The following is a 25,614-nucleotide window of genomic DNA, read 5'->3' on the forward strand; positions in this document are numbered from 1 at the left end:
AGTGTCCTAATCAACCCGAATTCACCCTGATCTAAGGACAGCTGGTTTTAAGTAAGTAAAGAGAAATTATGAAAGTGTAATTTTGTATTAGGAATATTCTTTGGATTATCTGATTAATTTTCACAGCGAAAATGTTATTTTAAAAACGAATGCCAAAGTCATCATAGGGCTACTAACTGTCATGTAATTCACAAAGGCTCTGCGAATCGGTTCTATCGAATCTGTAAAAAGAACCTGTTCAATCGAACGGCTCCGCGATTCGGACAGCACAGAAAGGACTGACGTGTTAATTGTCGGTGTATGTGCACTGGCTCGTCAGTCAAACCTCTTTATCGCGGAACTGTACCGCGGTCAGCTTCTGCTGCTGGACATGTCAAATATATATGACCGACAACATCGCAAAATTCTGCTCCGGTGGCTGCTCTCAACAGCCGACAAGGCGACGGTTTAAACAGAAAAGGAAAGAATCCGAAGGTCTGTATTCAGCTCCGCGCTGCAGACAAAAGACGGAGGATGCGCGATGTCGTGTTTGCGGAAATGTTCGTAAGCAAATATCACAAATGTGCCGCGCGACTGGGGTCGACTCTAGTGATGCTCAGGTTTCACTTGGACATTTCGATCCTTACTTCCGCGCTGGAAAACGCTACATCTAGCTGTGTTTTGGAACATATGGTTGCTGGTTTCTAGTTGTTCTAAACTGTAGACCATTTTAGACTAGTAACAAACCTGGCATCTTGTTTATGCTGGTTTAAACTGTGGTATCTGCCATCCATCTTGGACCATTAATAAACCAGCCACCAGCTGTTCATATACCTTCTTCTTCAGGTAGTTAAACTGGAACATGGTAGATGGTTTCTAGCTGATCTAAGGTGGTGATTGCAACCAACCAGCTGCTAGCAGGTCATAATTCAGGTTGGTTTTTGGTCAACCAGCTTGTAATGACCATCATAGACCAGTTAAAATCAAGATACCATCTTAAACTGGATGTTTTAAGCGGTGTTAGAACTGTAGGAAAAAACTGCTAAATCAAGTTGTATTTTTTAACATTGTAGCTGGTTTCTAGTTGGTCCAAGCTGACCATCTTAGACCACCAACTTGTTTATCCTAGTTAAAATAGTGATATCTTGGACCACCCACAAACCAGCTACCAGCTGTATGTATCATCTTAAGATGGTTAAACTGGTTTTTGACACATTGTAGATGGTTTCTAGTTGATCCAAGGTGGTCATTAGTTGGTGATCATCAACAATCCAGCTGCTATCTGGTGATACTTCAGGTTGACTTTTGAAACAAGTTTTGGCTTGTAATGACCACCAGTTAGAATCCAGAAACCATCTTAAACAGTTTATTTTTTCTAACAGGGTTTTGTGTCTCAGGCGTAATACATATAATATAAATCCACTTTTGAATAACTCTAATGGTTTATTTTCGAATGATGTTGGATTTAAAATACTAACCAGCTGATCACATTCCCAATCATATCTTCTCATTTCATGCCGGTGGAAGGTTGTTGGTGATGAAGTTAATCTTTAATGTTCCTGCTTGGATTCACAGATATTTAATTCAATGCATCTACTGTAAATGACTTCTTGGTTTCAGTTCAATGCAAAATCATCTTCCACTTTCTTCCAGGTTTTAGGGGAAGGTGTCTCCATATTCAATGACAAACCAAGACCAAAGATGAGGAAGAGTTTTGATAATGGCTTCATTGCTGAAGTTATTGTACGGCTGCTGCTTTTAGGTGTTTTTCTGTAAGTACACTTTATTCTTGTATTACTAACCCCAACCCTTGACCTGAACTACTTGTATGGGTTTGACGGATCTAACCGGCGGTATCCTCTTTATTCATAACCTGTTATGCCAGGTTCTCTCGCAGCTCTCCTGAGCTGTGCCTCTGTTTGTTTGTTTTGTGGAGATGAGGATTGTTCTCTCACTTTTATTATGTTCTTGTAGCGTGACTGAGGGGATTCCTCCATTCAGCCGCGAGATCCAGCCTGAGGAACTCTGGCTCTATAAGTTCCATCCCGTCAAAAAGGACCGTGTTCCTACCCGCCTTATGTTTGTAAGTGCTTACCACTCATATTCAGCCATTAAACTGTATTTGAATATGCCATGCAGGTGATTTGATTAAAGGGATATCATTACCCTTTTTTATCTGATTAAACAGTCCATCGCCCTCTTCGCTCCATTGGTGGTTATTTCTTTGTTTACCTTCTTGAAACAAGGTGGAAAGGAAGATATGAAAGAGGCATCTTTGGGTAAGGACTTAAGTGTGTGTTTTATAAATATTTACATATATAAATTAAATACAAGTAATCATGATTAAATAATTCTAAATATAATAATTTTACATAATCTTTTCTTTTTAATTATACTTTTACACTGCCAAAGGATGCCAGAAAGAAAAAATAAATGCTGCGTTAATTACGTTAAATGTTTTGAACACATTAAGCATTAATCGCATAAATTAAGTTTTCAGTTCATAATTAATTTCAGTGTGTGTTTTGGTTTGCATAAATTTATGAATTATATGGACTCATCATTCGGTTATTATTTATATGGACTCATCCTTCAGGATATATGTAAGAGAGAATGCACATCTGGTTGTTATCGCTGAATAAACACTGAAAGTCGGGTGACGGGGTCCTAATCACTCTGTCAGGGTTTATTCTGTGATGACAACCGGCTGAATGTGCATTATCCCGCTTATTACACGGCTACTTGCCACGTAAATTTCGACACAAAACTTCGTTTGTATGAAACAACAGAGCGAATCCGTGATACTGGATGGCATAATTTAATATCTGTACTCAAAATATTGATTTTTAATATTTTATTACCTCACCAAATGCAAAACTTCCACAAAGAAATACCATTCCTAACAAAAGTGTATAGCGCTGACGACTTCAGTGACCCGGATGAGGCTGTGTTATCTGTTTTCAGCGGTTGTTATCGGGGGATAACATACGGTTGGATGGCGCGATTGACCAATCAGAATCAAGTATTCCACAGAGCCGTGTAATAAATAAATTAATAAAAATGAATAATTATTAAATAAATAAATATATATATAATAGATTTTTTAATACACACATATATATTTATATAATGTATATGTGTGTGTTAAAAAATCTATTATATATAAAATATATATATGTGTTTGTGTGTTATGTTGTTGTTGAGTTCATATAAAATATACATATATTATAGAATAGTTGAATGTCTCCCAGTAATGTTTGTTTATAGTGAAATCTGTAAAAGTATCAAATGATGATCTCATAATCTTTTGTGTTATTGCCGGCTAATGGAAATCTCTGTATGTGTTTTGTATGACACAGCTGTGACTCTGACCCTGGTGTTAAATGGAGTTTTCACTAATGCAGTCAAGCTAGCCGTGGGAAGGTGAGTGAGTGAGTGACCAATCTTAGCACAATGTTAACTTTGCACCAAACTGTGTTAATGTCCATCTCAATATCCCACATCACTGCAGGACTGTAAAATTTTCTAAATTTATTCATCTCAATCCATTTTACATAACTTTGTTTTGTAAATAATTTCAGATTAATGTGGTGTTTAATTAGATTTTTTTTTTACATTTTAGATTAGATTAAGATCTCTCATTGACTTTCAGCAAAAATGAAGCATTTGTGGAAAGACTAGTAGAGAGGACTAGATACTCTCAGGCACAATTCAACTTAATGTCTCCCTCCATACCAGGCCACGACCGGATTTCTTCTACCGCTGTTTCCCGGATGGCCAAATGAACCCAGAGCTTCACTGTAGCGGTGACCCGGATATAGTAATGGAAGGCAGGAAGAGCTTTCCAAGCGGACACTCTTCCTGTAAGAGCAGCTGCTGTGTTTATTTAGTGGCATTTTTTTAAAGTCAACCTGAAACATTGTTCATGACCCATTATATTTCTGTCGATTGCTTCAGAGGGGATTTTGGTACATTTCATAAAAGATTACAACGTGCGATTTGTTTAGTTTGGAGTAAAGGGCATCACTGACTCATGCACCATAAAGCCTGGAAGATGTATTAAAAAAAATGTCAGTCAATAGGGACAATTTTGATTTCATGTTGACTTTAAATGACTTTAAACTTATTTTACACTCCAAATACACTAAAAAAAATCATAAATTAATAATAATATAGTATAAATAAATCTTTGTTTCTATACCACTGTTCAAAAGTTTGTGGTCAATAAGATTTTTTTACGTTTTTGAAAAAAGTCTCTTACTCTCACCAAGGCTGCATAAATATTAAAATTTAAGAGTACGTTTACACGACAACAATGTACCAAAAAATGGAAAAGATTTTCCTTTGCATCTTCCGTGTACAGAAGACAACGTTGTCAAAATAATCCCCATTTACATGCATTGCTGTATAAAAGATAGTTTAAAAGATCGTACTGATCTTATTTATATACATGTATATGTGTATGTGTGTAAAACAAAATATGACTTCATATTCTCTGAACATTCAGCCACCAACTTTCTAAGTTTTTTGTTGTTGTCATAGTTGCGTTTGCTGGTCTGGGCTTCACTGCCCTGTACGTGGCTGGGAAGCTGCACTGTTTTAGCCCAGCTGGCCGAGGTAAAGCCTGGAGATTGTGTGCCTTCCTCACCCCCCTCCTTTTCGCCATCATGATCGCCCTCTCCAGAACATGTGACTACAAACATCACTGGCAAGGTGAGAATTACATGCCACCATCATCACTGCTCTAGTGACATGTATGTTTCAAGGCAATGACACGGTCTCCCGTTCACTTCCAGATGTGTTGGTGGGATCTCTCCTCGGTTTGGCCTTCTCGTACTTGTGTTACCGACAGCATTACCCAGCTCTCAACGACTCGAACTGCCACAGACCCCTCCGAATGAGAGAGGCAGCGGCTCTTGCACAGGAACGCAAGCCGGCCAACCCAGGCTACCTCTTACCTTTGTAGGAACTCGAATTCTGTTACACCTGAACTCGACCAACAACCATATACTGTGTGAAAGTTTACCAAGCCAGTTGCTGCGATTATGTAATTATAATTTTTTTGTATGTGTGCCGCCTGTCAACCAGCGAGTACGTTGCCTTCCTATACCGTTTTAGACATTCACGATGAATGTTTTGTGTATTGTAGAGCTGTCTTTTTGAAAATGTCTTTAACAATTTGTAACTTATCAATCTCTTTGAAAATGTGTATGTGAACTATCCTGGTGAAAGAACTTTATGTATGTTAAAACAGCTTCTAGGTAAATTTTACAATGTGGCAGACATATTTATAGAGACCTCCAGTAGAGACTGTATGCATATGGGAAATCCCCTGATATCTTTGTCAATAAAGTTTGTGATGATTTCTAATGTATCAGCTGGAACTTGAGCAGATCATTCGACATTTCAATGTCTGTCAACACTGAAGAAGATTACTTGCTGTGAGGAGACCTTTGCTCTGTATTATCTGTTATCTGATACAGTATGGAACATCACTCTGGGAATCTTCTGGAAGTGAGTCTGTAATGTTTTGTTTTATTTCCTGAGAACTATTAGATATGTTTGATAAACTATGACCTTCACTACGAGGTCCCAGCATCTGTGGTCAACAATCCCAGCATCAACAATCATAAAAACAATGTCAGATTTCTGACATATTTGGTAAAGCTATTTTTAACTAACTCATTTTATATCAAGAACATTTCACAATTTGCATGCAACCATGTTACACAATGTTCTCTGTTATAAAAATGTAACATCCAAGAACAAGCATAATTTGGAAACTAGCTACAACATGGAAGATAAATTTCAGGTATTTTAGTTTCTCAATTTTTATACAAAGTGTAGTCATGACATTTGTCAAACTCAACGTCTGCTTAACCCTGTTACACAGAGCTATCAATGATCTAATATTTAATTTATTAGAAATTAAGTTTATTAAAGTTTATCAGTACCTACAAAACAACCTTTGGTCCCAAGCTTTATTCAGGCCACATTTGTAACATTCTTGTGTAGATTTTATTTAAATGTTTGTTTGTTTTGTTTTTTGCAAAATTACAAATTATTTTAAGCTGTATACAGTCACATTTTTTTAACAGTCAAATTACAAACCTGAATAGAAAATAAAACCACTTCAAACTGTATGACTATATATAATAGATAACTAAATATAATAAGTTTATATAAACTTTGAAGAAGCTTCAAGATTTCGGTTTGTATTTTTGGTCACTATTTAATCAGTATTCTTACATTTGTGTTTTTTATGACCATGATTCTAAACTTTATAAAACTAGTAATGAAACTTTGACGGTAGCCATTGACTTCCATAGTGTAGGGAAAAAATACTATTGAAAAGTCAATGGCTTCTCAAATATCTTATGGTCAACTCTTTAAATATATCTTATTTTGTGTTCAACAGAAGAAAGCAACTAATTTAAATGTCTGGTCAAACAGTTGTTTAAATATTTGAAAAATAAAATAGAATACAATACAAGTCCATTCTCCAATGTGGTCTTTCTAAATATAAACTCTAAAATGACACATATCTTATGCAAGACACTGACAACTAAAGAATATTAAGCATCATTTGTTATTCTGAGATCATTATGCATGAGATTATGAACACCATTTCAGATTCATTGACGCATAATAACCCATCTCACCATGGTGAAATGCAGTATCTGTTGTTGATTGATTATTTCAAAATTCCCCCTATCAGTCGACCTTTAGACTCAAAGAATACTTATAAGGTTTCAGCTCCCGGTAGATGCATTGCATTTACTTCGGACTTGACCACCATGGTGAATTACAGTGTGTGAGGTTTGCTCTCTCTGTCAGAAGTCAATTTTGTCCTAAGCGGGCATCCTTACGAGCAGCCGGTGAGTAGATTGCGATGCGATGCATTATTATGTTTTTCCCTCTTATTTGCCTTCATTTGTTGTTGTATCAGATGATAAACGTTCGTAATACTTACGACCAGTAAGTAGTCAGTCTTGACATCGTGTTTTAAAGATTTCCAAACAGTATTAGTGTCATTAAATCAATTGTCCTTGTTGTTGTGTGGGTGTTTACACTGATTACAAGGTACTAAAATATCTTAATAAATACTCATTTTATTGACACATTCTTTAAAATCGGTTTTTTAAACATTCACCCTTACTCCGGGACAGCATGGGACATAACCAAGGATTCAAAGAAAGAAAACCCAACAATTAAAGAAAGAAAACAAAACAAAATAAATCAACTATAAATAACCAAATCAATCAACAAAACAGGACAAATTAAATCAAAACCGAGGCAATCTGTTACAAACACCAAAAATAAATCAATTCACATACATCACTTAAATCAAATAATCATAATACAGAAATAATATACACATTTAAGTAAACAAACATTTCATACCTTTAAACCATCAATTTGACACTCAGGCCGCTCTGGTTACCGGGGTTCTCGGGAGTGCTTGCGGTCTACAAACACATACACTTAAATCCCATGCACACTATCCCCTTTATCACACGAAACCCCCCACAATTACTATACTACTCACCCAATTCTTTCTCAGCGCCGTGTTTGTGTGGCGTCTTCCCCGCATGAGTTTGGTGCCTCACTTAAATTAGTCCGTGCTTGTCCCCCTTAAATATATGCAGTTCCTCCCCCCACCCCGTTTAACCAGAGCTCAATGCCACATCCACCCCCCACTTGTCAAATCATCGTCCCGATGATTCACTATGTACATTTCCTGACAACATCCTCACAAATAACAACCTTAACCACCTCTCCTCACTCTTTTTAATTCATGCATCACTTGCAGCAAAAGCTCTAAGACTGTCTCCATTGCCCCAACTTCACTAGAAGGGGGTCTTAAGCCATCATTTAACCCTATGGGAATTGCTGCAGCTTCCATACCCTGCACCGATCGTGGCTCCCTAAAGGGATTACTATGCTGTCCAGCTCTGGCCCTCTGGGAGCGTCGAACAGTAGAGTCGGTCCCCGTGGTTATTGATTTCTCGTCATCTCTGGAAGCTACCTCTTCTGTACTCATTTCCCTTTCCACCCCCGAAGACAGGTGCTCTTGTACCACCAGTCGGAGCTCCTCCCAATCCTCCTCAGGCTCAGACTCTGACGGTGCCAGGCTTGTACTTGAGTCGGTCCCTTGATGCTCCCTTGACCACACAGGCTCCTTCTGCAGAGGTCCACAACGGCGTAGCTCCAAACGATGCACATTCTTTGGTGGACGCGATTGATCCACTGGAACTACCTTATACACCGCCTTGTCCGGGTCCAATCTTTCCAACACACAGTGAGGCAAATCCTCCCAAACATCCTGGATTTTATTTCTTCCTCTCACTCTGCGATTACGCAGATAAACCAAATCCCCTGGATTCAAACTGGAATCTTTGATCACCCCTTGTTGTCTTTGTCTCTGCTTGGCCATACTCCGCAACCGTCTCCGTGTCAGCCTATAAGCCTGTTGCAGTCTGTGCTGATGTTCAATCACCCAGGTCTCCACATTACCTTCTCCTTTCTTTTCCACTGTCCCACTCCTCAACCAATGGTCAATTGGTAGGTCAGGGCTCCTGCCGAACATTAAAAAGAATGGGGAAAATCCAGTCGTAGCATTTTCAGTAGTATTATATGCAAACAATACTTCATGCAAGTACTCATCCCATCTCCTTTTCTTTTCGGAAGGAAGGGCCCTGAGGAGATCATGTAAAGTTCTATTAAAACGTTCACACTGCCCGTTACCTTGGGGGTGAAATGCTGTTGTTCGGCTCTTCTGTATGCCATACATTCTACACAACTGCTGCACAACTTCAGCCTCAAAGCACCGTCCTTGGTCAGAATGAATCCGGGCTGGGACTCCGTATCGATGAATCCACTCCTTGACCAGCACCTTTGCCACTGTTATGGCCCTCTGATCAGCTGTAGGTACAGCTACTGTGAATTTAGAAAATACATCCGTTATAACAAGCACATTTTCTTTTCCACTCTGGGAACGTTCCAGCAACGTAAAATCCAATGCCACAACCTCCAAGGGTTTAGATGCTTGAATGCAATTCATCGCTGTTTTTACTTTAGGCTGAACATCCTTAGACACAATACATCGAAGACAATGTTTGCAGAACTCCTGAACATCCTGGTACATCCCGGGCCAATAAAAGCGTTGACGTACTAGCTTAAACGTTCGGTCAATCCCCTGATGACCTTGATGGTCATGCAGCTGACCCAGGACTTCCTGCTTTAAGACTTGAGGTAAGAGAAGCTGTTTTACCCAGCCCCCTCTAGCATCTGCAATGACTCTATAAAAGATGCCTTCATGAGCTTCCACTTTATCCCACTGTCTTAACAGCTCCAGTGCGTCTTTTGACTCCTCTTTTCTTTCTTTCTTACCTGGCCCTTCCCCCTTACTCCAGTAGAACTTGAACCGTGAAATAGCTGGATCCTGTCCTTGCCAGCTTTGCAGATCTTGTGTCTGAAATTCAGGGAAAACAGAAATAACATCCACTGTAGTTACAGACTGAGGCAAAATACTCCCATTGTCTCCATCCTCCAGTCCACAACCACCATTGAATGTGGGGGTCACTTCTTCTGACACGGCCAGCTGTCGTCCTCCTACCGACTTTTGTCGAGACAAGGCGTCGGCATTTCCATTCTTCTTCCCAGGACGGTACAAAATTTCAAAATCGAACATGGCCAACTGCGAAGCCCATCGCTGCTCCACAGCCCCCAATTTGGCAGTCTTCAAATGACTCAGAGGATTATTATCTGTAAACACTGTAAACTTATTACCAATTAAATAGTCCCGAAATTTCTCCGTTACTGCCCATTTAAGGGCCAGAAACTCCAGCTTCATTGTACTGTAATTATCCATATTACGCTCCGACTCCCTCAGACCTCTACTAGCATAGGCCACTGGCCTCCGCTTACCTCCCACGTCCTGGGAGAGCACCGCTCCGAGTCCTGTATGACTGGCATCTATTTCCAGAAAAAAAGGCTTAGTGAAATCAGCATAAGCTAACACAGGAGCAGATGTTAATTTCCTTTTCAGTGTTTGGAAAGCTTCTTCACATTTGTCATCCCACCTCTGTCTGAATTGTTCACTAGTGAAATATACTCTTTTCTTCTGCTTCTTACCCTTTGGTATTTCCCCAATAGCAGCCAACTGATGTAGTGGTGCTGCAATCCTGGCGAATCCTTGCACAAAACGTCTGTAATAGCTTGCAAATCCCAAAAAAGATCTAAGCTCCTTTGCGGTCTGAGGTTTCGCCCACTCTGCTACTGCTTGAATCTTCTCAGGGTCTGTTGCCACCCCCTCACTAGAAATGACATGACCCAAGTAACGTACCTCTTGTTGAAAAAAACAGCATTTACTGAGCTTAACTTTGAGACCATGATGCTGAAATCGTTGCAAGACTTTCTCCAACCTCTCCAGGTGTTGCTCCACTGTTGACGAAAACACAATCACATCATCCAAATACAAGAGCACTGACTGAAAACTTTCATCACTGAATATACGTTCCATCAGACGCTGGAAAGTACTTGGCCCATTGGACAAACCATATGGTAAACGATTATATTCAAACAGGCCAAACGGCGTACAAAAAGCAGTCTTTTGTTTATCCTTTTCTGCCACTGCCACTTGATTGTATCCGCTTGCCAGGTCCAGAGTGGAAAACCAACGCGCTCCACTCAACGCATCTAAAGATTCTTCAATTCTAGGCAGTGGATATGAATCTCTTCTGGTTTTAGCATTCAACTGCCTATAATCCACACACATCCGAATTGATCCATCCTTCTTCTTTACAATCACAATCGGTGACGAATATGGGCTGCAGCTTTCCCTAATTACATTTTGCTCTAAAAGTACTTTAATATGAGCTTTAACCTCCTCATATTGAGTAGGGGGCAACCTTCTATACCTTTGACAAACTGGAGCATCGTCTACCAATGGGATCTGATGTTCAATCAAATCAGTATACCCCACCTCCCCACTTCCTTCAACAAACACAGAGGCATATTTATTCAATAATCTCCTAGCCTTTCCTTCATGTTCCACATTCAACAGAGGAAAATTAAGGGTCCGAACTTGTTGAGCGGCTGTTACCCCTGACTGTGACACATTACTTTGCTCAATAAAAACCGTACAATTTTGTTCTTCCTGTACTGGGGTAAACTGAATATCGAGATCCCCTCCACTGACCACCACTTCAGCCCTGTGTACAGACGCTAGTCGAACATGTGGGTACAAAATAACCTCACTAGTCCCCACATTCATAATTGGGACTAGCAACTGTCCTTTTTCTGGGGACACTATTGAACCTATAATTAAAAGGTCTGCTGGTAAACTCCCCTCACTCTCTATCAGAGGCTCTAAAAGCAAAGACTCATTTGGCATGAGTCTAGTATACCCACTCGCTGCACAAACCAATTGAAGCGTACCTGCGGGCACCTTGACTGGACTTTGGGCCAACAGGTTCACAAAAGACTGATTTTGTGTATCGTACAATTGACAGATTTCCAACGCCCGTTTCAAAGAAGCCTCACATTGCTGCATCATAGAACTTTTTGAATATTGGGACCCAAATTCCTGCTTCAAAAGGTCATGACAATTTTGAATTACATTCATACCGATTAAACCAGGAACCAGTTTCTTTCTCTCCCTTGTCTCTGTGTCAAATGTGTCTTTCACCACCAACACCCCCTGTTTTGGAAGAATTTGGTCAAGGATATTAACATCTAGCTCTAGATAACCCACATATGGGATATCGAGGCCGTTTGCTGCTTTTAACACCAGCCAACCACACTCTTTCAATGCATCTACATCCTTTCCTGCAATGTGCTGTTTAAAAAAACTCTCAGTTATCATGGAAACCATAGAGCCAGTGTCAATCAAGCTATTTATTTTAACACCCCCCATCTTCACAATAGTGACTGGACATTGCCCCACCAATTGCTTGAAAATTTCGGGGCTAGTTCCTTGAACCACAGAGCCAGGTAACCCCTCGCTTACTGTGTGGCTCTCCACAGCAAGGGGTGTTAGTTTAACGGCCCAGGCCTTTGGGCTTGGGGATTGGATACGTCATCCGCAGGGTGTCTCTGCTGCCCCCATACTTGACTGGGGTTCACAATCTCACTACAATAACGCCCAATATGTCCCACTTTCTGACACTTGAAACAAATAGGCTGTCCCGAAGGATCAAAGGAATACAATCTTCGTGACACTCCCCGCTGCTGCCTATTAAAGGCTTGCCAATTGGACATTTTCTCAGTTAAATCACTTAATTGCTTTTGCTGACTTTTCACCATACCAAACAGCTCTACTAACATTGGATCTGTACTCTGTTTTGCAATCACTGCTTCACTATCTATAGTACTGAGATTCTCAGACCCAAACGATGTTTCAGAAACCCTCACCCCATCACCAGCCCACTCAACAGCTTCTTTCCGAACATCAAGGAATGTTAAGCTTGGATTCTGTCTTATCATTCTTTTTAACTCTCTACAGAGTTCTTTACTTCTCACATTCTCTGCAAACTGATCCCTAAGCATTACATCCTCTTCGGACACACCCCTTGGGTTACAACTTTTTAGTTCTTTTAACAAAGCCATTAATGCATGTGAAAACTCAATTAGGGTTTCAGTTTTTCCTTGTTGCCTTTCAAAAAACTGTCTCTGCAATGCAGTAAATGATTGAGCACTTCCAAATACTTCAAGCAAAGCCTCAAAAATCCCCTCTGGCTTGGACCGTGTTTCCTTAGATCTATACTTAATTTCTTGTTTTGCCTCCCCATCTAGATGTTCCCAAATGTAATCAACTGCCTGGTCTGATGTAAAGTTACGGGCCCTAAATACACTTTTCAGGTCCTCAATCCAATCACTCAGAGGTACACTTGAAGATTTACCAGTATAAACTTTACATCTCTTCTCTCTGGGAACATAAACCACCTCTACCTTTGTTGTGCTTCGTTCTTGCCGCACAGTCCCAGTGTCCATTACAGTACCCTTTGACAGTTTCTCGTTCTCAATAGCCAGTCTATCCTTCTCTTCTTTCTCCCGCGCTAGTCTCCTCCTTAGATCTGCCAGCTGATCCTGAAGCTCCTCCATTATGATCCTCTGTGGTCCTTGGCCCTTCTTTACCGATCGTCTCCGTCTTCACCACGGTTTTGATTCAATTTGTCCTCAAGAACAAAAAAACAAACAAACAAAAAAAACAAAGAAACAACAACAGAGAAAAAAAAAAAAATAAAAAGGAATACACCTAAATTAGGGATCCCACCTCGTCGCCATAATTCTGTTGTGTGGGTGTTTACACTGATTACAAGGTACTAAAATATCTTAATAAATACTCATTTTATTGACACATTCTTTAAAATCGGTTTTTTAAACATTCACCCTTACTCCGGGACAGCATGGGACATAACCAAGGATTCAAAGAAAGAAAACCCAACAATTAAAGAAAGAAAACAAAACAAAATAAATCAACTATAAATAACCAAATCAATCAACAAAACAGGACAAATTAAATCAAAACCGAGGCAATCTGTTACAAACACCAAAAATAAATCAATTCACATACATCACTTAAATCAAATAATCATAATACAGAAATAATATACACATTTAAGTAAACAAACATTTCATACCTTTAAACCATCAATTTGACACTCAGGCCGCTCTGGTTACCGGGGTTCTCGGGAGTGCTTGCGGTCTACAAACACATACACTTAAATCCCATGCACACTATCCCCTTTATCACACGAAACCCCCCACAATTACTATACTACTCACCCAATTCTTTCTCAGCGCCGTGTTTGTGTGGCGTCTTCCCCGCATGAGTTTGGTGCCTCACTTAAATTAGTCCGTGCTTGTCCCCCTTAAATATATGCAGTTCCTCCCCCCACCCCGTTTAACCAGAGCTCAATGCCACATTGTGATACAATTTGTTTTTTTCTATGCATTTTTTTTCTTTCATATATCGAATCGTCATTTATGTGCTAGTCTTGTATACTTAAGTTGGCACGGTCATATAAAATGCAGTTTGTATATGTTTCATTGTCCTCGCTCATTTAAATGTCGTGCCCTACTTTTGCAGTACAACGCAAACGCGGTCCGCATGACAAAAACACTTTAGTTTGGTAATTTTGTATTGTCCACAACACACTGCCAGTGAACCAACTAATTTAACTAGTCATTTGTTTTTGCTGCGCCCTCATCCAATATTACGTAAGCGGTGCCTGGGCACCATAGTGATGACGTAACCGCTCTCCTAAAATGTCAAAAGTCATTTAAAGCACAAAGCATTGAAATTGCCAAAAACGTTTTGTGTTAATAACAAAATTAAGGAAGTTTTATACAAAATACTTAAGAGAATGTATCCTGCTAAGCATGTTTTGGAAAGATTTAAGCTTATTTCATAGCTACCTGTGGATGTTGTGCACTAGAAAAAGAAACTAGCCTATGCATCTGTTGTTGTTTTTTTCACTATTTACTTAAGATTATTTTGGAAAGATATAGAAATCTTGATTAATAGAAAACTGAAGTGTATGATAGAAATTTGTGTATTTGGTGTGCTTTTTCATACTCAGAATGACTTATTTAATTTATTAGGAAAATACCATATACATTAAAAAGAAGTGGGCTCAGTGCAAACCAAATTTTATCACATTTTAAAAATGGCTAAATTATATTCAAATCTTTTGGAACAAACTAAAAACAAAAAGCGCTGAAAACATGCTTTGAAAGCACTGGATTGTTTATATTTTTAAAATATTTTTATTATTATTATTTGTTTATTTAGATTTCCTGGCAGCTAATGTTAATGTGAATCATTAATTAATTAATAAATAAAGCTCATTTAATATATATATAAAAAAGTCATATTAAAAAAATATATCTCAAGTCATATTGTGCTTTCCAATTTTCTGTGATTTTGCTTTTTTTATTATTTATTGCAAATGGACAATATTTTATGTTATGTACTTCTGTTGTTATTATATTAACAACATTTTATGTTGCTATTCTTTTTTTAAATGATGTTAAAAAGTTATCCAAATATATTGCAGAGCAATAAAACCCAAAATGTCTTGGTGGTGTAACTGGCTGGACATTTAAAAAAAGAAAAGTCTTATAAAACCCTGAAAAGAAATATAATAATTCTTTAAAAACTCAGTGAAGCAATATGAAGTATAGTAAAATATAGAAAAATAGTTTAATGTGTTTATTTATGTCAATCAACATTTATTCATTTAGCAGATGATTTTATCCAATGCGACCAATATATATATTTGTGTGTATGTGTGCGGGTTCTTGTTTAACCTACATTGAGAGGACCGTGTGTGTGTGTGTGTGTGTGTGTGTGTGTGTGTGTGTGATTTAACCTATATTTGGGAGGAGCAAATGTCCCCACAAATATAGTAAAATTAGATTTTTTGAAAATGTAAAGATGCAGAAAGTTTCCTGTGATGGGTAGGTTTAGGGGATAGAATATACAGTTTGCACAGTATTAAAATCATTATGTCAATGGAGAGTCTGTGTAAAGATATAAAAACAAGTTTGAGTGTGTTTGTGTGTGTGTACACAAATGAGGTCGCAGAGACCATTAGTGTTTTACTAAAAAAAACATGGCAACATTATATTTGCAGTCCGTTGGTCTTGGTGTGGCGTCTCTGCTCTTCTCAGCATGAATATTTCTGAGCCGTATGAACCCGTCCAGTACCACTGGTTTTTCAACAAGCAGGTGGACTCCAAGGACACCTGGCAACCCTTCAGCAGTGAAGACTCACGGCGACTGGAGGATGCTCACAGTCGAGGTCTCCCATTGTCTCCTTCTGGACACTTTAAATCCTATTCGTTGCAACTGCTGAAAGTATAGTCAGTTTATTAGCACAAGTGCATATGTATGTTTCGGCTGATAACCACGAGATCTGGTTTGTTTGCAGTGGGGAAAAGTGAAAAGGATGAAGTGGTTGTGGCTACAGATGGAAGACGGTATGACGTCAGGCTATGTGAAAGAAAGCGTTACTCCGTGTATTGGGAACAGAAGCCCACCGAGGTCAGACGATGCTCCTGGTTCCACAAAGGCAGCAAAGAAGTGATCTACACTCCCTATAGCGAGGAACTCAGTGATTTCCTAGAGGTGAGATGCACCGATTTTCTAGAATAAATTAAATTTGTATAGTTTTTAATACTTTTTCTATATCAAAAAACAGGACGCCTATATGATTGCAGTTACGCTGGACGAATGGAAGACGAATTTGGAGCTCCCTACAGGGGAAACAGTGATCCTTCACAATCCAAAGGTAGTATTTAAATGTAAAGCTCATGGAAAATGGACACTTTTCTGTTCACAAGTTACATTTTGTCTCTCTCACTGCTTTACTTCAGCTTATGACACAGTATCCCAGTGGTTGCAAGGACTTTCCCCCTTCCCCATCTGAACGAACTCAACCCGTAACTCTAAAGAGAGGAGTTGAGAATATTCCACTGGAGATACCAGAGGGTAAGTACAGCGCCCTAAAACTCTGTTTCAAATATTAGGGTGTTACTAGTTACATGTTTCTGACACAAATGCACTTCCAAATGGTATAAAATACCTAATTTTGGCCAAATTCTAAAGCAGAAATACTCATAGCCTTAATGTAGACAGTCCCAGAATGCATTGTGACAAGCTCATCCAAGATGGCTACTATGTAGAGAGAAATGTAGACAACAAATATATATCTTTCCAGTATTGAATGAAATATGTATCAAAACAGTTCAGTAACTCAAAATCGACAATTTTGCCCAATATTTCTGTGCTGTGTTTTGTTTTGTTTATTTTTTACTTTTAAAGTCACATTGTAAAAAGAAATTCTGGAATGTTGGACACTACATAAGGAAAGCAGCGACAGTTGAGTTCATGAAGAGGAAAGAGAGGGGCTATTTGACTTTGATGGTTGATGACAATATAACCTTAACCTTTATGCACTAGAGTCGACGATAGAGTATGTAGTGCATACTGGTATGTGCATTGTGTGTCATTTTGTTAGCTCAGCTTCTAACATCAAACTCTGGAGTATTTCACATAATATTTGTGTGAGCTGTGTAGTTTTATGTGTATTAAAGTATCATACTGTTAGCATAGGAACATGCTAACATCAAACTCTGCACTCAATATTTGTGTAGCCTTAGTTATGAATTTTTATGCGTATTAAAGTATCACACTGTTAGCATAGGAATATGATAATATCGAACTCTTTTGGACTATTTCACCTAATATTTCTGTAAACTGTGTAGTTTTATGCGTGTTAAAATGTGCGTTCACACCATGTCAGAATTACCATAATTACGAGATTCTGACCTCGTACAACTACGAAAATAAACCATGGTTTTATTTTATCCAAGTCCGAGAACAGAACGTTGCGTGTTGTTATCTCAAATTATGGTTATTACGACATGGCGTGAACGCTGCACAAGTATCGCATTGCTAGCTTAGCAACATGCTAACATCAAACTCATTTCATTTAAGTCTCTCCTATTCACTTTATAGGATGCTGCCTTAGATTTTTAAACAGTAAAGTTCAAGCATGGCTTATGGTTAGTGGTTTGTAATGTTTGTTAGCTAACAATATCAGTCTTTTGATATATTTTCTTGCTGTGTTTCTGTAGGAGAACCAGAGATAGTAGACCACCTGGTGTTCATGGTTCACGGTATCGGTCCGGCCTGTGACATACGTCTCCGTGGCATTGTCCAGTGTGGTGAGCCTTTATCATCTAAAACTAAAAATTAAAACTAAAACACTTCTTCCCAATATGTTGGATTGTTTAGCAACTATCGAGCAGTTCACAAGCCACGTTTGACACTCAACGCTCCATATTATTGTACCAATTTTTTTTTTTTTTTTTTTTTAAGCATTATGACATTTTTTCCCCCCATTCCCTGCTGCAGTTAATGAATTTCGAAATGCCTCCAACGGCCTCTTAAACAGCCACTTCAGGCAGAGTGAGGACTTGTGCATCATTGGAAGGGTTGAGTATCTTCCAGTCAACTGGCACAAAGTCTTACATGGAGAAACTACAGGAGTTGACAAGTAAGACGTTTGACTCTCTCTCTCTCTCTCTCTCTCTCTCTCTCTCTCTCTCTCTCTCTCTCTCTCTCTCTCTCTCTCTCTCTCTCTCTCTCTTTGTGTGTGTGTGGAGAAAACCCACATACATCTTTTACTGTTTTATTTCTATTTTAAACAGAGACATTGAGAGAATCACACTGCCTAGCATTAGCCGTCTGCGTCAGTTCAGCAACGACACCGTGCTGGACCTTTTCTTCTACAATAGTGCCACATACTGCCAGACGATTGTGGATACAGTGGCCTCTGAGATCAACCGTCTCCACAGCCTCTTCCTTCAGAGGAATCCACACTTCACAGGACACGTTTCCTTGGTTGGACACAGCCTCGGTACGAAACTGTGCATTTCAGAACAGAATTGCTGTTTTGGTTTGGTGAAATAATAATGACCTATACTTACGGACAGTACAATGTTTCTTGTTGAAAGTTTTTCCAATATTGTCTTGTTTTATACAGGCTCATTGATCCTGTTTGATCTCCTGACCAATCAAAAGACAAGTGCAGATGCCACAGCTCATGAGGTTTGCACCAGTGTTGCTATTGTTAACTGAAACTAAGATTTATTTTTGCAAATTTAAATAAAGCTTAAATATTACATAAAAAATGAGAAATGTTCCCTTGCCAACTCACTTAAATAAAATACTGAATTACTTTAATTCAGTAAAAGTGTAAAAGTACTCAAATTATTAAACTTAAAGTGAAATAAAAATAAATTAAAGGTATTTAGAAATATAAAAAAGTAATTAATGCTAATAATAGTATATAATAATGTTAAAATAACACTGGTTTGTCATAATATTAGTGCTGTCAAAACGAATTATCACGATTAATCGCATCTAACAAAAGTTTGTGTGTGTGTATATATGAAGAGTTCAGATGCAAAAGCCTCTAAAAGCCTCTAAAATTACCCATTAATTGTCATTTAAGTGAAATTACTGAATTTAAATATACGAGCTTGATAAAAATGATCATTTTAGAAGAAAATTTCAGATGGCATTTAGAGGCTTTTGCATCTGAATTCATATATATATAAATGTGTGTGTGTGTGTGTGTGTGTGTGTGTATACACACACATTATAAATGTACAAACTTGTTTTAATCACGATTAATGACATGTTAGATGCGAATAATTGCAATTAATCGATTAAATCTTTGTCATCAATAATAATAAAATGATTTAGAAATAAACATTAATGCTTCCATTTGAATGGTTATTGTCTACAGTAAACATTGTCTACAGTTTGAGAAACATAACTTCCAGTTCCAGGTTTCTGGATATTAATGGTGAATTTTAACATGTGGCTAATAAAAAGTAACTTCTTATTACTGTTAGAAATACATGTTAGATTAATCCAGCAAGTCTCTGCACACCTTTTTGACTTGTCTAATAAATAATAATTTCCTAAAAAATATATGTATTATTTTAAAATATTTGAAATTACTATTATATTTGTATTTTTTATATATGTATTAATTATTGTGCAATAAGTACATTATTTGCTATGAAACATGATTTGTTGAAAGGCACTGTACAAAACAACAACAACAATAAAATCTAACCATTTTTTTGTTCCTCAAAATGTACTGTTGCTTCTGCATCATCTAAATCTTTCTGCTTTTGCACATTACTATGCCTTTTTTTTATAGAGCAGAGTATCCTATTGCTTTTATAGATTTCAAAGAATATGAGTGTGATCAATTGAAGAATGTTTTTGTGGTCTGCATATCTCCAGGAGGACACTCACGTTGACACGGGCTGCAGTTCCTATGAGAGTCTGGAGGAGGCGCTGAAGAGCCATGGCTTGGAAGAGCACCTCAATGTACTGCAGAGAGAACAAGTGGATATGGAGTCTTTGGTCAGTTTTCTCTCCTGAAACACATATCACACATCCTAAAAACACCACATTCCAATTCTTCATTTCACCTTCCTTATTCCAATTAAACCGTTTCAGACGCTCTGCTCAGAGAAGGACCTACAAGATATCGGACTACCCCTTGGTCCTCGCAAGAAACTGATGGACTGTGTCAAAAAATGGAAGGTAATTCCTGAAATTCCTTCTAGCCTTGTTGAAGCTCAATGGCTCATGGCAGAAGTGGAAAGGTTTGCAATGTAGCTTAATTGTGTGAAGCTTCCTCTCCACACCCAGCAATGGAAGGGAAGACAGATAAGAGTCCATTGTTTTAGATCGGAATGTTTGTTTTAATACCTTTTTAGTAACTACTTCTTGAATATCCAACAGAACTCCAGAATCGGAAGTGGACATGCACCCCAAAATGAGACGCTCTCCTCAAGTCTAGGGATGAGAAAAGCTCATGAACATCAAACCCCCAACACTAGTGCATTTGATTATCAGCATTTTAATGTTGGCATTGGACAAGTAAGTATTTGTATTTTTTTTTTTTTAAGTATAAAAATAATAACTGGCTTTTATTTGAATGTATTTGAAATATATTTAAATATATATTACTTTATTCCTGTGATCAGAGCTGAATTTTCAGCATCATCACTCCAGTCTTCAGTGTCACTAATCCTTCAGAAACCAATCTAATATGCTGTATATAATATACAACTTTACTAATTTTTCTGTATGTACCTCCAAGTTAAGGCTATTTTAGTCTCTTGAATCTCCATTAATATGAGTAGAAACATCTTAAGAATTCAAATGATTTCACTGTTTAAGATACAGTTGCCAAATAACTTGTTCTTTATTCTGCAGGTATCCATTGACTATCCTCAGTTAGCCTTTCATCCTCAGGCTTTCTTTGCTGTTGGTTCTCCCATAGGAATGTTTTTAACTGTTAGAGGTCTGAAGAGGATTGATCCTAACTACAGCTTCCCTACCTGCAAAAGTTTCTACAACGTCTTCCATCCAGTAAGACACGCTCCAAAACACTGACTGAGAACCTTATATCTTCCTTAGAGCCATGTTCTTAAACCTTGAATGTAATCTATGCAGTTTGACCCAGTGGCGTATCGGATCGAGCCCATGCTTGTGCCTCAAGACGTGGACTTGCCACCAATGTTGATACCCCATCATAAAGGCAGAAAGAGGATGCACCTCGGTATTACACATCACTTTATGGAACGAAATCCATAGTTTTTATATTCAAAAATGTCTCTGGGGCTAACGAAATGTCTTTGATGCCTACAGAACTCAAAGAAGGGTTGACTCGAGTCAGTTCTGATTTACTGGGTTCCCTACGAATGGTTTGGCAGAGCATTTCTCAGGTCCCATCGCCAGCTCTTGCAGAGGGTGGACTCAGTTCCGTGACCCCTACTGATGAAGCAGAAGGTATCGAATTACACTTTTACTATTCAGATTTTTATAAAAAATCCACTTCACATTTGAATGTCCCATCTCACATTTGAATATTTGTGGTGCAGTGTCACCAATGGAGCACGAGCAGAGAAACTTCAAGGTGGGAATGTTGAATCGTGGGCGACGTATTGACTTTGTCCTTCAGGAGACACCAATTGAAAGTTTCAATGAGTACCTGTTTGCTATACAGAGCCATCTGTGCTACTGGTAAGAGAAAATCTTTCATGATACCTATGTATATATATCATTCATATGTGTATGTGCTCCGAAATAAATAATTCCCCCTGTTTTGTTTGCAGGGAGTCAGAAGATACTGCTCTTTTGGTTCTGAAAGAGATTTATGGAAATATTCCAGTTGGAGGTGCTCCTTTATAAATGTTATATACCTTTTGTATAGTAGTTACTGACAAGCTTTAATGCCAGTCCAGTCCACAGTGAGTCGATTCTCTCCACACATGTTAACCAGCCAATTAACTACCTAAAAAAAATATGGTTACTCTTTATTTTAAGGTGTCATTGTTACACTGTAATTATATATTTAAGTACTGAGTAATATTAAGCAACTACATGTACTTACTATGGGGTTAGGGTAGGATTTGATTGAGGGTTAGTTGCACGTAATTATGCACAATTTACTGTTATTACTATGGTACATGTAACATATGTAACAAGGACACTGTAAAATAAACTGTTACCAAAAATAATAAGTCCAAATTGAACTGTTGCCAGGTATTAGGATATTGTTGCAGTATTCTCAACTCAGGCTTTGAGACATTTGATCAACACAATACCCTTTTGTGCACTAATGTGCTTTGTAAAAGACTTTGTATCTAATGTATACTTATGTAGCTTGGGTCAGTGTTTTCTACTTGTTGATTAATTAATATTGTGTATTCATAATGTTATAATATTATTATTATTAAATTCCTTACCCAAAATCTTTTTTTTTTTTTTTTTTTTTTGATGCCTGTATCTGTATCTCAGATTCGATTTAGTTGTTATACATCCTTCAGATACCAGCACTGTGTCTTTAAGGCAGAATTCAGATCATAACCACCGGGAAGTTCGTTCATTTCCCATTTATCCGTCTGGAATAGTGCGCCACACATTACAAAACATCCTCTTTCCATACAGAGTCATGAACTGCCCTCCCATCCTCCGCCAAGAGGTCCACACACACAGCCAATGAACACAACAGCATTACTGCCGTCAGGATTTACGAGTCCGTCTCTTTAAATGTAGAAGTTCCGCTACTTGAGAATTTTCTAACTATTTATAAAGAAGACTTGAAAAACGAAGTTTGGATGAAGATGCCCAGCCTGTGAAAAAACATCATAAAAGGTGAGGAAACGCCACAAGAATGTTACAGATGTGTCATTTTTTTCTTATCTGGAGGGGACTTAAAACTCCTGCTTGACATGAACGCGCGCTCGAGTTTACGCACGCTGCTCACGAGTCAAAATAGTAACTTATGCCTGTCAAAACAGAATTTGCTCTCAGTCGAACAAACTCTCTCAACAGTTCCATGGCAGTCCATTAAATCAAATTGAAGAGGGTTAACCCATTAATTTTAGAATGTTCGCTTTTCAACATTTGAACGCGCTCTTTTGAGGAGAATCTTTTCATGAATCAGTTGAACCTCTGTCAAGTAGGCTATGTCTGATCGTAAGCCAGAGATAGTCAGTGACATTTGGAGCGTATTACGTTATTTTTTAAACTAGTTAATTAAAACCAACTGTTTTAAATAATCAATTCGCGGGATATGAGTCATACTTGCAATAAGTGATGAATAATGACAAATCACGGAAGCATTTTGCAATTTGTTTAGCAGGACCAGAGTATCCAAACTCGGTCCTGGAGGCAAGCTAAATAATGACAGACTTTTTATTATTATTATTATTTTTTTATCATCACCATTATTATTATATGTAGGCCTATAACATTCTATTAAACATCAATGGAATGTTTAAATAAGTATTAATTTTTCAGATAAGGAGATTCAGTTGGGTTTTCACCCGTTCAGTCACTTCGTTTAGTCTCTAACTAATTTATTCGAAGTTAATTATTCAAATGCTATTCTTATTCATTTTGTTTCTCATATAGGCCTAAACACTTTGTTCTAGACTAAATATTTTATATCAGAATTCTTCATAGACTTGGATTGGTTAAGAAAACAAATATGTTCACTATGGATGTCTTTTAGGCTAAACTTAAGTAAAAAAAAAAATCTTATCCAAACTTGGCCATATGTTGTCTCTCAAAAGGTTGCTGTTGTTTTCACAATATGCCATGGTCCCCACCTAGTTAATGCGACTTACACACATCAGTGCACAAATTTTATAATCCTACTGTAGTTGAAGTCCTGCGTTCCTTTCATAGTCACATGGTTGACCAATTCATGGAAACGTAAATACCTGCATCATCTTTGATGATCAGGGTTGGAAACTTTATATGAGCTGTGCCGAAGGAAATGGAGAGCTGAATTGTCTCATTACCAAGTCAGTCACATGTGTTAACCACATGAGAAAACTGACCTCTACATTGAAGTAGTCAGTACTGTAAGTGTGTCTCTGATTCATCCACCAAAGCAGAGGTCAGTTCACAGACTCGTACAAAGAAAGACACACAAGTCCCCAAACTGCCCACATTTGGAAAGCTTTAATCAGAGACCCTCCCGTTTGTAGAAAGACTCACACTGTTGGCAGATGTTTTTCACAATGCTGAGGCACTGAATCAAGATGTGAAAATCGGTATTTTACAAAAATATCAAATTGCTTGTGACCAGCTGGCTCAAAAGACCTTTGCATGATTGCGTCATCTTGGCTTGGTTTTCTCTTTCTTTCTGGTATTTCCAAGTTTCTTGAGGCTGAAGGGTGAGGTCACACCTAAAAAACTCTCATTGCTTGGAAATGTGGAGTCTTGTGCCCATCAGTTGAGTTAAAATGCTGGAGGGTGAAACTTCTAGGCTTCTGAATCAGTATCTATCATGTTCAGATACTTGGATCTGGACCCCTACAGTGTGCAGTGGACTATGTAATCGTCCCTTGTGGAAGAAGGATGTGGAAATATGTTGAGTCAACAATGGGAAGTTTCGCAGGCTGAGATCACTCATGGTGCTGTGCCTCTGAAAAGAGTGTAGATACAATTCACTGAGACCCGACTTAAAGAATTTCTCATGTTCCGCACGGTCTAGTTCTAGTTCTGCTTGTTGCATGGCAACTATGTAAATACATGTAAGCACATGCTAGCTGCGTCTCATTTTGGCCACATACGTCATCAAGGATGTCTCATTTCAAAAAAGAAACCATTTTAAATTTGACTTATTCCTAGTGAAGCATAAATAATTGCTGCCGACAAATGCGACCCCTGCAGCTTTAAAATGAGACACAGCAGCTGTGTCTTACATTTGAATTTTCTTCAGCATGTTGTTTGGTTATTATTTTCTGAAGAACTTTAAAAATGGTTGTCTTTATGTGGTTACAATTTAGAGTCATCTTGTGAACTAAAATTGTCTTTCCAAGTATGCTTTATGTCCATCAGCCATATGTGCTTTGAAGGATTCTCTATAATGAGGTTTTCTGGCATCATACTTCTTTGTCTATTTGCTCTCCCCCACCACAAGAGGGCAGTCTTTACTGTAATCCATCAGCCGGAAGTTGAAGCTGCCTCCGGGGGCCGCCATTGTAGCTGGCTATCACCTGCTGTTAGCATCCCATTGACTCCCATTCATTTTGGCGTCTCTTTGACAGCGAATAACTTTACATCTGAGGCGTCCAAAGACTCCATTTGTCCATTATTTATTTCTAAAGAAACACGACAATGTATAAAAGGCTCCATTACTTTGTATCTTACGTTATGGCCCCGTAGAAGCCATTCTTGTAAAAATAGGCTAACGATTGCGTCATAACCACGGGACGCTCTGTCGCACAGTAGAGAAATTACCGTATAGACAGAAGTAGAAGCTCGTCGGCAATCGTTTACTGTCTATGAGGCAATCGGGTGGACATGGAGGCATAAAGTCAAGGGAGAAGCCCATAGATAGAGAGTTCATAAAAGCAACGGGACAAAATATTTCAACAACAGATTTGTTTCAAATTTCAATTCAGATTTGTCCCGGCACAGCTACTAGAAGGTCTGAAGCTCAGTTTGAGCCTGCGCAGAACGCTTGGCTATCAGGAAGTGAGTGCCCATGCTGGGCTTCAACTCTCTCC

At 38.3% G+C, this 25,614-nt stretch overlaps 2 protein-coding genes across 6 annotated transcripts; both read left to right on the top strand.

Annotated features, from left to right (window-relative positions):
• Window positions 1–288: 288 nt before the first annotated feature.
• Window positions 289–5,024, top strand: plpp5 (phospholipid phosphatase 5). Of its 4 annotated transcripts, none has more exons than XM_056247901.1 (8): window positions 289–539; window positions 1,633–1,751; window positions 1,954–2,062; window positions 2,168–2,258; window positions 3,339–3,402; window positions 3,718–3,842; window positions 4,522–4,692; window positions 4,776–5,024. In XM_056247901.1, the coding sequence occupies exons 1-8, from the start codon at window positions 384–386 to the stop codon at window positions 4,943–4,945; spliced, it is 1,005 nt and encodes a 334-aa protein (XP_056103876.1). In that variant the 5' UTR covers window positions 289–383; the 3' UTR covers window positions 4,946–5,024. The 4 variants fall into 4 exon arrangements, with proteins under 4 accessions (XP_056103876.1, XP_056103879.1, XP_056103877.1 ...); XM_056247904.1 differs by having other exon boundaries at window positions 339–474; XM_056247902.1 differs by having other exon boundaries at window positions 522–543.
• Window positions 5,025–6,730: 1,706 nt separating this feature from the next.
• On the top strand, window positions 6,731–21,785 carry ddhd2 (DDHD domain containing 2). Of its 2 annotated transcripts, none has more exons than XM_056247896.1 (17): window positions 6,731–6,857; window positions 15,624–15,791; window positions 15,921–16,117; window positions 16,191–16,280; window positions 16,366–16,480; window positions 17,629–17,718; window positions 17,909–18,050; window positions 18,205–18,413; window positions 18,540–18,604; window positions 19,811–19,939; window positions 20,036–20,122; window positions 20,324–20,461; window positions 20,801–20,956; window positions 21,041–21,146; window positions 21,236–21,376; window positions 21,469–21,610; window positions 21,703–21,785. In XM_056247896.1, the coding sequence occupies exons 1-17, from the start codon at window positions 6,746–6,748 to the stop codon at window positions 21,776–21,778; spliced, it is 2,163 nt and encodes a 720-aa protein (XP_056103871.1). In that variant the 5' UTR covers window positions 6,731–6,745; the 3' UTR covers window positions 21,779–21,785. The 2 variants fall into 2 exon arrangements, with proteins under 2 accessions (XP_056103871.1, XP_056103872.1); XM_056247897.1 differs by having other exon boundaries at window positions 19,817–19,939.
• Window positions 21,786–25,614: the final 3,829 nt, after the last annotated feature.

Source organism: Rhinichthys klamathensis, unplaced genomic scaffold, assembly GCF_029890125.1.
Source record: "Rhinichthys klamathensis goyatoka isolate OS25496 unplaced genomic scaffold, OSU_Roscu_1.1 h1tg000050l_1, whole genome shotgun sequence".
Taxonomy (NCBI): Eukaryota; Metazoa; Chordata; class Actinopteri; order Cypriniformes; family Leuciscidae; genus Rhinichthys; species Rhinichthys klamathensis.